General features: G+C 42.3%; 1 protein-coding gene across 1 annotated transcript in view; it reads right to left on the bottom strand.

Moving 5' to 3' along the window:
• Positions 1-1,358: 1,358 nt before the first annotated feature.
• The window catches only part of gna12a (guanine nucleotide binding protein (G protein) alpha 12a), a 28,456-nt gene continuing 15,011 nt past the window's right edge, over positions 1,359-14,803 (bottom strand). Inside the window, exons 3-6 of the mRNA XM_083933799.1 lie at positions 7,214-7,264; positions 6,921-7,121; positions 6,433-6,639; positions 1,359-5,523 (exon numbers count right to left, since the gene is read on the bottom strand). Coding sequence (XP_083789925.1) covers positions 5,362-5,523; positions 6,433-6,639; positions 6,921-7,121; positions 7,214-7,264 — 621 coding nt within the window. The 3' untranslated portion in view covers positions 1,359-5,361. The remainder of the gene's footprint in view (positions 5,524-6,432; positions 6,640-6,920; positions 7,122-7,213; positions 7,265-14,803) is intronic.

Genomic DNA, 14,803 nt, shown 5'->3' with positions numbered 1-14,803 from the left:
TTGAAGTAATAATTATTATTTTGGATTAAAAAAGTATTTGGGTTACATGTATACGTTACAATAACCTCTAAAAATGACATTAATCTCTTTTTGTTTCTAAATGACCATACAGTTCAACTCTATTTAACACACTCATGTAGGCCACACAACAAATAACACACACACGGTGCAACTTGAGGACAAAATGTCCTGCGTCTCTCTGCTTCTATAAACGAAGCCTTCCTTATGTTTCAGAGACCACTGGGGATATATTTTTCTGCTCCCTGCTTTTTCCTCTCATCTCCTTTGTAGGATACCGCGGGAGGCTGGTTTGGGTTTCTCTGATGTGTGTGTGTGTGTGTGTATGTGTATGTGTGTGTGTGAAGGGGGGACGGGGGTGAAACAGGCAGAGGGATGTCGTTCTTACAGTCTCTCCATTTTGGGATCAGGGCAGGAAGTGGGCTCAACAGAGGAAACATGACCTTTCTCCCTCCTCCCTCCCTCTATCCTCTTACTTTTCCTTGTATTCTCTCTTCCTCCCTTTGTCTGTCCCTCCCCCCAGTCTGTGCCTTCCCCACTCACAGGGTCATTTCTGGCTTTTTTTGGTTGCAGAGAACCAGTTTACTCTGTCGCATGTGTTTACACGGTGTGTATATGTGTGCTACTCACTTCCTGTGTAAATAAATCTACGTTCACCAGAGATTTCTCTAAAACAACGCCAAAACTCTTGTTTCTTGGTTCCCTCCCTCTCTCTTGAGACCTGCAGCCTGTTATGTATCAGAGCTCCTCTGATTAAAAGCCAAAGCAAAGGTCAGGCTCTGCTGGGTAACGGAGATATCGCCCGACTCTAATGCCCAGCGGTCTGATAGCTCCGGCTGATGAGCTTCATATTACATTATGTGGAATGAAAGCCTACGGTTAGCCTCCGGGCTATACATCAGTGTGACATATCAACTCTCCCCTTTCTGACTTTGCAAGAGGGCTTCTCATGTTCATAAAACTGCCCCAGGACATTAGAAAAACATTTGAATTGATTTTCTCTCCTTTCATGAACTCAAAACATTTTTTTTTTTTTGCCATCTCCCTCTATTCCCCCCTCGCTGCTAATCTTTCCACCACTTTTCACTTTCCAACACAGAAGGTCCTTTTTTTGCCATCTCCCTCTATTCCCCCCTCGCTGCTAATCTTTCCACCACTTTTCACTTTCCAACACAGAAGGTCCTGACCTCTTGCTTTGTCATATACACACTCAAACACACACACAGGCGCCCTCACTGAGAAAATAAAGAAACAGCATGTCAGCAAACGGCAGTGTATTTCACCACAGAGCACAGAGCCAAGGCACTGGGAAACAAAAAAACAAAAGCAGAAGACCTCCCTCTTCTCATCCTGCTCGCCTTTTAAAAGTCTGCCGTCCGTGTATTTGTTTCATTTTCCCAGACGTTTTTTTTCTCTCGGACGCATCCAGTGCAATGACGACGCGTACAAAAAAACAACAACTTGTGTGAGTGGAAAAGGTAGGTTAGTTAACGTCAAATGTTACAGCAACGTTACAGTTACAGTGATACTGTTAAACAGAGTGGTGTTTGTATTGTTAGGTTACCACATTACACACAGTGTCAGTCAAATACTTACAGTATTCTATGTACAAGATGTATGAACATGCACAATAAGGGCCATAAGTCAGTATGCAAACACACACAAATACATACAAATTACACAGTTGGATACAGTATTATAATAAGGCATGTGGAAGTGCTCATGATTCGCCTCATACCCCTCGATGTCATTAGGACTTCATACTCGGGGGTGGGAGGAGCAGCCCAGCTGTGTCCTACTGCTGCGTACCAAACCATCCACATTTTCATCTCATAGATTCTCCATTTGGAAACGGAGAGAAAGCGATTTGAAGGAATCCAAAGAAGGATATGGGTTGAAAGGATTTTGAAGATACATGTGTGTGGCTGGCAGGTATCCAGTAAAACCACATAATCAGACAGAGTTCTGGTCAACAGATTAACCACCATCATAAATCAGTGCGTATATGAGACTGTAGGAAAGAACAGCAACAGCAACAGTACTTTTTCTTTATGCTACATTACCGTCACTGATGAAATAGGGCTGCAATTAGTGATTATTTCCATTGGTGATTAATCTCTTGTGGCCCTTTCTCATTAAACGAAAGATTTTCCCATACAAGACTCAGCATTCTCAATAACGTTTCGAGGGAAGTGTATTTGGCATTTTCATCTCATCTTATCTCATCTTCACTCTCTTATCCGGGGTCGGGTCTCGGGGGCAGCAGCTTTAGCAGGGAACCCCAAACTTCCCTTTCCCGGGCCACATTAACCAGCTCTAACTGGGGGATCCCGAGGCGTTCCCAGGCCAGTGTGGAGATATAATCTCTCCACCTGGTCCTGGGTCTTCCCCGAGGCCCCCTCCCAGCTGGACGTGCCTGGAACACCTCCCTAGGGAGGCGCCCAGGGGGCATCCTTACTAGATGATCCTGAACCACCTCAACTGGCTCCTATCAACGCAAAGGAGCAGCGGCTCTACTCCGAGTTCCTCACGGATGGCTGAACTTCTCACCCTATTTTGCATTTTGTTTGTTAAAATATGACAAAAACATCTCTAATCAAAGTCAGGACTTTCAGACCGCTGTCCTGTGTGATACCAAAAGTCAATGTTGACTTATTTATATTACGTACTTAACGTATGTAACGTACTTAAAGCAGCTGGACTCAACACTCAGAGCATAACGAAATATGTTTTTTAGTTTGTTTTGTCCGGCTGTGCATGCGCGTTAGTGCTTGTGAGTTCCTCGTGCGTTGATATCGGACGCTGAGGCTGTGACAAAGTCTGTGAGAGCTGTGAGGAGCACAGACTGTATATAAAGATGGAAGGCTTGGCGGCTCCTCCAAAGGGAAGCCAAAGTATCTCGATTGCCCCCTGGTGGCTGGCTGCAGTATAGGTCACAAGTCCCGCCCCCTCCATGTTAAAAGTTCTCCTCACCTCAGACATGGTTTCTGTCAGTGAGGGAAGTCTTTATCACGCTGATGTTTGTTCAAGTGTTTATTTTTCTTGTACACTTTGTTTTATTGAGTTATTTGATGCTATAAAAACAGGATGAAGCGTCATGATTGACACCTGTGATCGACTTGGAAGGAAGGAGGGTGGAGCTGTCTCATCCGTCTTTATATACAGTCAGTATTTCGAGTAGAGCCTCTTTAACCTACATGACTTAAATCATGTAACAAACACACTTATTTGAACCCAAACCATCATCTTTTTCTAAATTTGTTTCGGGCCACAATGTTTAAAACTGCAATCGTTCCACAAATACCCTTTCCCTTGAAACTTAATTTATAACACAATGTTGTTGTATGGGAATGTAATTTTTCATGGGAGACAGCGTTGTCACTTAGTGTTTGTTTTTTGGTCTCGTATTATGCTGTTAACACAACACTAATACACACGCTCAGTGGCCACTTTATTAGGTACACCTCTCTGGGTAGGACCCAGTCAGAACCAGAGTACTTCAGGGCGTGGATTCAACAAGGTGCTGGAAAGATTCCTTAACAAGTGTAACTAATAAAGTTGCGAGAGTGTATTATCACCCTAAAAAGTTGATATGACGGGCATATTAGAAAACAGGTTCTTAATAATATACGTCAGACACAGAGCAACATTCATTTGGAGACGTGTTTCTGTCACCGTAAGAATGAAAAACCAAAACAATGAGCTGAAAGATGCTAAAAGGTTCTGTATAGCTGTGATTAGCCTTTCACATAATCTTTTCTTTCCATCACTGATGTGAAAACATTCACTAGTGCAGTTTTAAAATGTCAGAAAATAGTGAACACAATTCCCTCGAGTCAAAGGAGACGTCTTTAAATTACTTGCTTTGCCCGACAAACGTCCAAACTTCAAACACAGTCAATTCACAAAGATATAACACAAGAAGAAGCTGCAAACTGTCACATTTGAGAAGCTGGAACCGGCACGTTTGCTTAAGAAATGACAGTTAATCGACTATTCATCGATTCAATCAACTAACTGTTGCAGCGCTATACTTAACTGATGGTGTAACTGACTATAAAACACACTTTATAAATACGGATGACGATGTGTTTCTATGGTATTAACTTGGTGTGATAATGGACTCAGAGGTGTCCAGATATAGAAAACCAGAAAAAACAGAAACTCTTTGTGCCTTTTTGTCTCACTTGCTTTGAGCCAATCTTCTCTGCAGACTTCCCACCCCGACTGCTACAGAAATCCAAAATGGCCACTGAAAACATGGGAATAAGGTAATTTACAGTTCAACCCTTGTCATCCTCCACCGTTCTCTTTGCATTTACAGGACAAACAAGTAGGTTAACCTCATACCAAAGCCTTCCTGTGATGGGGACACTTATTATATTTAAGTCTGGGCTACGTCTCCTGGGATGTTGGTGGGAACTAGAAGAAAAGGAATTGAGAGAGAGATGACCCATAATTCATGCAAGACCAGGAACCGAGAGTCTCTAATTTGACCGTCTACTTTTTCTCCTGCCGGAGAGGGTGGAGGCGAACAATCTGCCCATTGTGTCAGAGAGCAGAGGAGAGTTATAGGATAAGACTCTTTATCTGCAGCTGTGCTTCTCTTGTATGACGGCGAAGGAGTAATAAACACGAGCAGGGGGAGGAGAGGTAAAGAATGACGGCACAGGAGAGAACAGGGAGCATGAGAGACTCATCTCTTCCCTCCGTTAAAGTTCATTGACAGGAACACTTGTGCAACCTTATCACATAACACAGCATATGACCAGTATGAGCCCAAACCCTCACCCCTCTCCCTAATGTCACGTGGACATTAGGACAAGGCATTCTTCAACTCGCTCTAAACTTCCCTTAATCTCTCTGTCTTTACTCTCTCTTCCCCTCCTGCTTCTTGCTCGCGCAGCTTGATCCAGCTACATTTCAGCCAGCAGCAGTCTGACTTTAATGTTTAGTGACAGGGTTGTCATTAATCATATATATATATATAAACTGTACATCTGAGAAAAAAACACTTTCAGTGCTCATGTCATGTAGTTGGTGTTTTTCTCTCTTCTTTAAAAAAACAAACATTTTCTAACCTGTGTATGAAGGCGAGAACACTTGAGCGCTACAAGAAGGTGACTGTCTTTCCAGCATACACACATTTATACAGGTTAAATACAGGGTCTTGTCCTCTGCGACCCTCACAGTTTCCACAGGCCAACGGGTCAGGAGTCACTTCAGGGCTCCACACGTTCAGAGTTAATATGCACTCATGGGCTTTGGTGTCCTCCAGGCCTGGATTCGTGGCTGGTTTCACAGTTTACAGTCAGAGAAGTCGTCGTCTGCGGCCCGTGAAGGTCACTGCAGCATGATATCTTTGAGGTTTTCCTGCAGGATGGTGTCCTTGACGGCGTGAAAGACAAAACGGATATTTTCCGTGTCTATCGCAGTGGTGAAGTGGTGGAAGAGCGGCTTTCCTCGGTTTCTCCTCTTACGGCTGAAAGACTGCACCAGGAACGCCTGGGAGGAGCAGAGCAGAGACACTTCAGTTACTGGGTTACAGCTAGATTTCTTCTGGAGGAAGTTGATCTCTTGGCCGGATAAGCAAGATTTGAATCCCTCTCTCTCTCCTTTAGTCTTCACTGTCAGCTTTTTTCTTTTCTTTTTTAAGTAAAGAAGCGACCTATTGTATCACTACTTAATTTAAAATCAGTAAGAAGTGGATATCTTCAGTGACAGGTAACCCCGTTGCATGTTAACAGGTTGTCAGATTTCTTGCGTAACCTGGTAAAAAAGTATAAAAAGGTGACACGCCATCATAACAAATCAAAGCCTAATGCATAGAGCTTCACATTTAATTAAAGCATCTCTGCTCACACTTGGTAGCCGTAGATCCAGGAGTGTAACTGTTCAGATAGCAACGAGGAGCACGTAAAGGGACAGAAAACAGAGATAATATACTCTCACAAAGTACATAAAGACAAGAACAGAACCACTATATGATGCATCAAGATTCAAATATCTTCATAAGAAAAAAAAACAAAGATGCAAAGTGAGGGATTTATTGCCTCGATGTTTTGCTACTTTTCTCTACTTTTGAACTGATTTGTATTTTTCAGGTTGAGCACCCAGCTTGAACACACACTCGCTGTCTTTGTTTGGATTAATGTGACTTCTTGTGTGCACGTAAACCCACCGAATGAGAGCCTGCGTGTGTCTAAAGTGTGCATGCTCATTCCCATGATACATATGCGTGGGTGCATGAAAGCATACTGGGTTCATAGGCAGTAGGAGGAAAATAAGGAACTAACTACAAAACAGCTTTCAGCAGAAATTCATTCGGTGCATTATTATGCTGACAACATTTAAAAGCAGTGTTTTCAGCATATGTGTGTGTGTGTGTGTGTGTGTGTGTGTGTGTGTGTGTACCTGTACGTCCTCTAGCCTGCGTGAATCTCCTCTGAACTCAGGAAAGTTTTTGCGGATGTCCACCGTGTGAATCTTTTCCACCAGCAGGTCGGTTTTGTTGAGGAAGAGGATGATGGACACGTTGAGGAAGAGCTTGTTGTTGACGATGGTCTCAAAGATATTCATGCTCTCTACCAGACGGTTTGTCCTTCGATCCTCCATCAAGACCTGGAATCACACACACACACACACACCCTTTGTTTGTTTTGAGGCTTTATCTGAGCACCAATTAAGGATTCAGTCGTCATCATATGACTGTTGATCTGAACCGGGGCCATGACTGAAGGAACAATCAAGTTTCCTCAGCCAACCACAAAGAGAGCTTTGTGTGAATCTCAAATGTTTTGTCTCTCTGATGTTTTTCCTCCATTTGGCAAAAGTCAAGAGAATAATGATCCGACTGTCTGACTAACAGCGTCGCATGATCAGAGATGTTGCTCGAACATTACCTGGTCGTACTCTGACGACGAAACCATGAAGAGTATCGATGTGATCCCGTCGAAACACTGAAACCACTTCTGCCTCTGGGACCTCTGCCCTCCGACGTCCACCATCTTGAAAGGAATCTTCTTGATGACAAAGTCGTGCTCCACGATGCCTTTCGTCGCCTTCCTCGCAAACAAAATGTCCTGCTTGCTTGGGATGAAGTTCTGGGGAAAAAAAGGGGGATGAAGTGTTTTCTAACAAGTCGAAACAAGAAATCGGAAGTGCACTTGAGATTTAACGAGTCACTGTGACTCACCAGTTGACCAATACGATCCAAGTTATCCAGGAAGTATTTGACTGACTCGCTCTGCAGACAGGAAGAGAAAAGAACCCATTACAGATGCGACCCTTTTTGGGTTACAGCTAAGTTAAGTTTTTTATTTTAAAGTTCAGTTTCAGTTGGTGTTTGTGTGCGTTCACGACCCCGAGCAACTACTGTATTTGTTTTGTAAATATATTAATCACTGTTGGTGATTTATAAAGTAATGTCTTAGTTTACCAGTTGTTTATGTAGCAAATTACCAGCAAGTTGGTTTCAAGTGGCAACCTTGCGTCTTGTAGTCTATGTGAAGCTTATACAGTAACATTCCTGTTGTATTTTATAGTCTTTGTACGAATTTAGCACTTTTTATTTCCTGTAATCGTGGAGGATTGTTAGTTCCAAAGATTTCAATGTCTTTTTTGGTTATAAATCAGGTCAAACTGTTAAATAAAGACTGTTAAAGTATCAAAACCCACGATCCACATGGAAATGCACAAAGCCTGTACTCAGAAACTGTGTCTTGGAACGAGACGTCAGGACTTCTGTGGGGTTGTGTTTTCACAACTATTCTATACATACGATAGGTAGAAAGTGTCTCTACAGTGCTCTTACAGTCATTCCCCAGCTGCAAAGACAGTGCAGAGACCCCGAGAGCGTAGATGTGGAAAACCTGGAAACACTGACCAATCAGAGCAACTGGGCTTTTATAGGAGGGGGTCTTAAAGAGACAGGCGCTAAAACAGAGCGTGCTAGACAGAGGGTGAATACTGGTATATTCAGACAGACAGCATGAGAAAAATAATGTGTTTTTATAACATTAAGCATGTAAACATGATCTAGTGGAAATACAAAACACAAGTATGAACCTTAAAATGAGCACAATATGTCCCCTTTAACGCTGATGTTTTTGTTCTCCTCTTCTTTAAAGCCACACTTCCACACAGAAGTGTTTGAGGAATAGTGCCTGTGCATTTGTATTTATGTGTAAGTTAACACTAAACTCTTCAAAATGGTATCCCTGCCTCCTGACTCAACACACCAGGCGGCTGACTAGATTCCCTAACGGCCAAGAGCCCCATTACAGACTCATCAATCCAACAGAAAAGACCCAAATGATCAAATGAAAGATCTGATTTTTAGAACAGTTTCATTTCATTGTATTTCTTCTTTATTGGATTTCATGGAAGCTGTTGTACTGTGGTTATTGATCTAATAACACATCAGTCGACGGCTTCTCTCTCATCAGCTTCAAAGGACAGCAACCATGTGACCAACCATAATCATATCAATCCATTATAATTTTTGAAGCATGCTCTGCTGATTGCAAAGCTGCTTTTATAGACAGGCTTGATGCACAGTATTGTGACCTAAAGTGACTCGAGTGGAATAACTGGATCATTGTGTTTATATGACCCATGGATTTATGGCTGTTTTGTCTCATAATCACATTTGCTGTACTTATTCACAAAACCACACACAACCTGACTTTGAGAACTCCTGTAAACTCATATTAAAGCTGCACTAATCGATTTTTTACATTAATATGGGATCAAATGTCTATGAGTCATTTGAAAGGGGCCTCCTATTATTACCAACCTACATCTAACTCAAGCAACTGTCTTTAAGTGCATTATTTTTGTGTTTCTGACCCACAAACTGCTTTCATCAAGCTTGTTTGCAGCAGCAGCAACTGTTTTTATGAACCCGCAGAACTCTGCCTGTCCAGTACTTGCGGAGACCAAATATTAATACTTTTCTATAATCTACGAATTAATGATCCATTTTCATGCTCTGCTTGAAGTATAATCTCTCCATTTTGTATTGTATATGTTTTAATTGTATTTTTTGTATGTAGATAAAACAAAACGTCGATTATAGAGATTCGATTTTTTGATTTACGATCTGATCGCCAATCGGCACGAGCCTCCTTTCTATCCCCTCTTTGCTGCTGCTGAGCGAAAATGTGGTTTAACTTCAGCCTGGTCTTTACTGAAATGGATTACACAGATCAAGAAGGTTTTAAGAGGTTGCTAATTGATTTTCATACTGTTTTGGAAATGAAAGGAAACCTGTGGGCGCCTGAAACAAACAGCCGAGGTAGAGTCGGGTTTCTAAAGCACAGCAGCACCATTTGCTAAATGGTTCCCTGCGGTGTTAAGTACGTGTGATTTGTAGTGAATAGGCTAAAACTGATTAGTTTTACAGTTATGATTTCTTTCAATAGTTTAAAATTGAATCTCTCTCTTCCTCCCTCTCTCTCTCTCTCTCTTTTAAACACACACACATTCAACAGGAAACAGCTGTGTGTGAAAACAGCAGGGAGAGACGGGAGGGAGGGATTAGCGAGTCAGACTGAACCCAGTTACAAAGTCTTTTTGGCACATCCCACAAACCACACACACACACACACACACACACACGCACACACACACACACACAAACACACGCACACACACACACACACACACACAAACACACACACACACACACACACACACACACACACTTGGGCCCAACTACAGTATAATATAATTCCTTTTATAAATCCCAGACTGTGCAGATTTTAACTTTCTGTCACACTGATCGAACAGAATCACTGAAAACTCTTCATGTGGCTGTTAAATTAAATCTCAGTCAGGGCCTGACATGTCCCGTAACAACCAGGAAACGAGTCCCCCGTGCGGGTGAGATGTGACCCCGTGACCCCCGCCGCTGACCTACAGTGTCACAGCAAAAGGAAACACAAAGCCAGGGGGCTGTGATTGGTTCAACTGGACGTGAACAGGAGGAGGGGCTAGTCGGAGGGAAAAGCAGGGAGAGGGGAATTCCCAGAGATGAAGGGATACGCAAACACACACACACACACACACACACACACACAAGCTAACACACAGATCATTTCCACAGACATTAACTACCATCAGCAGAAATGAAACAACCTGATTTAGTTGCAGCATCAAACTATACATCAAAACCAATATATTTTATCACCATGAGATTTAATCCTGATCTATAACTAGTACAACTAAAACACAGCTCCCTGTCTGTGTGTGTGTGTGTGTGTGTGTGTGTGTGTGTGTGTGTGTGTGTGTGTCTGGATTTGGTAGTGTGTGTGATTGAGTAAGACTGGAGGAATGTCTCCATTCATGGCGTGTATGGGCAGATTAGGGGCTTTATTACAGCAAAGACCTGAATAAGCTCACATTCTGCTGTGTGTGTGTGTGTGTGTGTGTGTGTGTGTGTGTGTGTGTGTGTGTGTGTGTGTGTGTGTGTGTGTGTGTGTGTGTGTGTGTGTGTGTGTGTGTGTGGCCACAGGTAGATGTATGCCACTTATGTGTGTGACTGGGTGTGCCAGGAATGTTTGACAACTGCAGTCCTTTCACTACAAACTAGGATGGATTGGGTCAGGGCAATATTTCGATCATTTATTATTTATCATTTATCAATATCGTGATATGAGGCTAGATATCGGAATATAACACAAGTTTTGTCTTTACCTGGTTTTAAAGGCTGCATTAAAGTAAAGTGACTTAAACCTCCCTGTCTGTAGCTGTTCTATAATTTGCCTTTACTCACTTAGTCATTATATCCACTTAACCGACAATTATTCAATCAAGCAACCCCTACACTACTGATATTGAGCTTTCTGGTTAAAAAATACTGTGTATATAATAATACTTGATTTTTCTGTATCGTCAAGTCCTGCTACAATGTATTATATGAACCCACTAAATATAGAGAGTAAACATCATTAGCTGACCCAGTTGATGATAAAAAATAGTGAAAAGTGCCCTTCAGCAAGTCCCAGAGTCCAAGGTGATGTCTTCAAACTGCTTGTTTTGTCCACCATTGAGATATATTACATTTGTCAGCCAATTATTACGTTTTTGTTTGGTAAATTATTAGACGTGCTGTGAATATGTTCAGGTTGTGATAGTGAAGTTATGACTCAACGTGTCTGTTGTAAACATCCATCAGTTTATTGACCCACTTCCTGCTCGTACACGCTCACGGTTTCCAGACTGGCTGAGATCATCTGGCAATCCTTTGCACTTTTCCCCTTTGCTGCTGTCACACCGTAAATGTCACCGCTGTGGGGCTAATAAAGAGGATTATCTTATCTTATCTTATCTTAAAACGCTTCTTGACCAGATGGACTTTGTTGAGCTGATGATGTTTTCACGAGAGCAATGACAGTAAGATTTAATAAGACCAGAATTATCCTTTAAACATGCGCTTGAGCTCATTACTCTTCACTTTTGACACTACTGTGTGTATATAATTATAACTACTCTTTATGCATAAACTACATACCTGTTTACGTTCTGTTTACTTTCAGTTTATTCCACATAAATGTATATATTATATTACTTTATGTATGTTTTATTATGTTAATATTTAGCTGTACTATTACGTCTTAGGTTCTCATTTTTCTTGTGCGATTTTCTTTTTTAAAGACGCCCTATTGTGCTTGTTTTCAGCGTCATATTTGTATTTATGCTTTGATCTTTAAAACACACATTATATTTCTCTCATTGTCCATTTCTGCATCACCTCTGTGTGGCCGGCTCTGTCCTAGTTAACGGTAGCTTTAACAAGTCAACTTCCAAAATAAAAGTGGCCAAATACTGGAAATGCTAAGAAATCTCTAATAGCTGCCGACATCCTAGCGTTCAGAGCTGAGCACAACCAACCCAGACGGTCGGCAGGGCTCACGTCTAAATGCAAGTACTTCATTATTTGATGCATCGGTATTATTCTACATGACTATAAAACATTATCTATAACTACATTTATAGGCCAGAAAAGACAGAAAAGCATGATAGGTCCTCTCTAATATCTATTTTATGAGCATTGTTCCCTTAAACATCTGCTTCCTGTAATTGTGCACACGGAAATTAATCACCTTACACTTGTTTTAAATTTGAGAAACCCGAGTTTATATTGTGATATTTATGTTATGTTATTATATGTTTTGGATTTTTCTGTGATGATGATTGTTTTGGGTCAAATCTCTCCAGTTCTTGGACATGTGTCAGAGTGTTCGCACAACACCTGCCCTTATATGGTGTTTAAGGGGCGTTACCATTTGCAAATAAACAATTAAGATCAAATGGGATACATTATTTAGTACACCTGGGTTGAGCTCTTTTCACACCGCCACGCCGTAACTTCCCCCCTCATTGCAATGCCTCCAGTCATTGCAATGAGGGGCTGGTGGCTGAGGGGGTGAAGTGGCTTTGACCAAGGCGGCAGGGTCATGAAGCAGTTGCTGCCCATGTGAACGTGCACAGATTTCACTCTGCTGCCCAGAGTTCACCATGCTGAACTACATGTGGTAACCGCCTGGCAGGAAGCACTTTTAACAATGCTTTGCTTTGAAGAGATAAACCGATGTTCTGCCCGGTGAACTCTGGTGGGCTGAGCCAAATCTGTGCGCAGTCACAAGGGCGGCAAATGCTATATATCCCTGCCGTCTTGGTCAAAACCACTTCCCCTCTGCTGCCTGCACCTGATTGAAATGAGTGAAGGCGACGAGTTAACGGTGTTACGTGGCGGTGTAAAAACAGCTTAAGAGCAGATTTGGGTGGTAAGATCGTTTGGTGCATCTGGAGTCGACTTCAAGAGATATTTAAGAGAAATTTAAGAGAATGTTGCTGCATGAGGTCGAACATTCAGCCCATAGGGCACATGAACACGCACACACACACACACACACACACACACACACACACACACACACACACGTACACATGTACACACACACACACACACACACACAAACACACACACACGCAGAAAGATACACACAATATCCAAATCTAGAGAAAAATATTATAAGACACTATAAAACTGTACATACAGTAGAGGCAACATTAACTCAAAAAGCAGCAGCAGAGACTTCCAGGTTGAAATCTCATTTGGTCGACCATATGTGTGTGTGTGTGTGTGTGTGTGTGTGTGTGTGTGTGTGTGTGTGTGTGTGTGTGTGTTTCTCAGCATTTATAGCCTCTTTACATCTTAGCGGGGCTTCAAAGTCCCCTATACAGTTTTAACTCATACCTCCTTTAGTCAGGATGTGTGTGCTGCTGAAGACAACCGCACCAGTTTACCGTCGCAGCGTGATACACAGCCTTGTTTTTGCAGAAGAGGTTTTGGTGTTTATGTCCTGGATCAAACTGCATGTTATCTGGGTGTGGTGGGACACAGAACAAGTAAACAAAATCCTTGCATGTGCTCCCTTTCAGTTTGTTTTTCTCTCACTATCTCCACTTCTCCTTCACTGCTCCTCACTACTTTCCAATCCCTCTCTTTCCTCCTCTCTCTCTTTCCTCCCTCTCCCTGGCAGCCTGTGGCGCAGCTCCAGCCGTTCCTGGGAAAAGCTGACTGTGGTATCCCCGGAAAACCTCTCAGAGAGTGGAGAGAGAAGGGGGGAGGTGGATAGCGTCTAACTCAGCACATTTACTCCACAGTAGACATTTTGGTTTTTGTGTCTTTGAAAAAGACAAGGTTGCTGTTATTCTATATTTCTCTTATTGTCAACAAAACCCATTAAAAGACCAAAACCAACAATGCGTTAGCCAATGTCTCAAAGTTTCCAGTTTCCCTGTCTGGGACACTCAACCCTCCAGCACATTTGTTGCTTTTGAAGTTATAAATCTTTAAAAAAGATCAGAAAAAAGAAGCCCCTAAAAGAGCTGGATGCTAGTTTTCAGCAAAAGGGAGAAAATAGTCCACTTTGGGGGTCTATTTTCAGCCACAGAGCCACAAAAGAATTCCTGTTTTTTAATATGGGCCTTATTCTCATTATTATGGTAATTCTGACTATGGGTCATGCTTTGCACTCCAACTTCTGTTGTAGAGGTTTGGGAAACGTGACTCCAACTAAACAATGTGTATCAAGGCAAACAGCGTGAGCTTCCAAACGTTTCCAAATGAAGCCAACTTTTACATGAATCGCACACAGAGAGCCGTCGTGGGTCAGTCAGGACAGAGGGTGGCAGCAGGGAGTGGAGCTACCCGGCAGCAAAGAGGGCAGAGAAGAAGTCGTGGCAGCACCTGAATCCAACCTGGTTAAGCCTTGTACTTAAAGTTTTTGTTGCTCGGTGCTTGCTTTTGATTTCTCTTGCTTTGCTTACTCTACAGCCTTTTGAGTTTGAGTGCCGTACATCTGTTTATTTTGCTCCAGAGACTCTAAGTCCGCATTCAGGCATGCTTTAATAAATGCAAAAACTGCTATGATGGAGATTTTTGTTTGACAACTTAGAGAAGGGGCTGGAAGCACATCTACTCTTTCTTTCTCATTGAGACATTCTGGACTCTCCGATGACTTCTACCTGAGGTTTAAAGAGAAGCGCGCAAACCACCAATCAAGAAGTAGGTAAGGAAATAAGTAAGTGTAGTTAGCATCTTTTATTTGTTTCTCTTGTTAGCTTGTATCTGTCAGTAGCTGACAGATGGCAGTGTGTGTTCTCTCTGTAATGACAGTCCGCTCTGAGCTGCAGGTTTCAGGTTTCTTTGCCGGTGTTGTGTCAAAGTTGTTTCCCTGACATTGGACAGCGATTGGTTTATGTATTAGTGACG

The sequence above is a fragment of the Echiichthys vipera genome (assembly GCF_963691815.1).
Source record: "Echiichthys vipera genome assembly, chromosome: 2".
Classification (NCBI taxonomy): domain Eukaryota; kingdom Metazoa; phylum Chordata; class Actinopteri; order Perciformes; family Trachinidae; genus Echiichthys; species Echiichthys vipera.
This window is presented reverse-complemented; position numbering and strand designations above follow the sequence as displayed.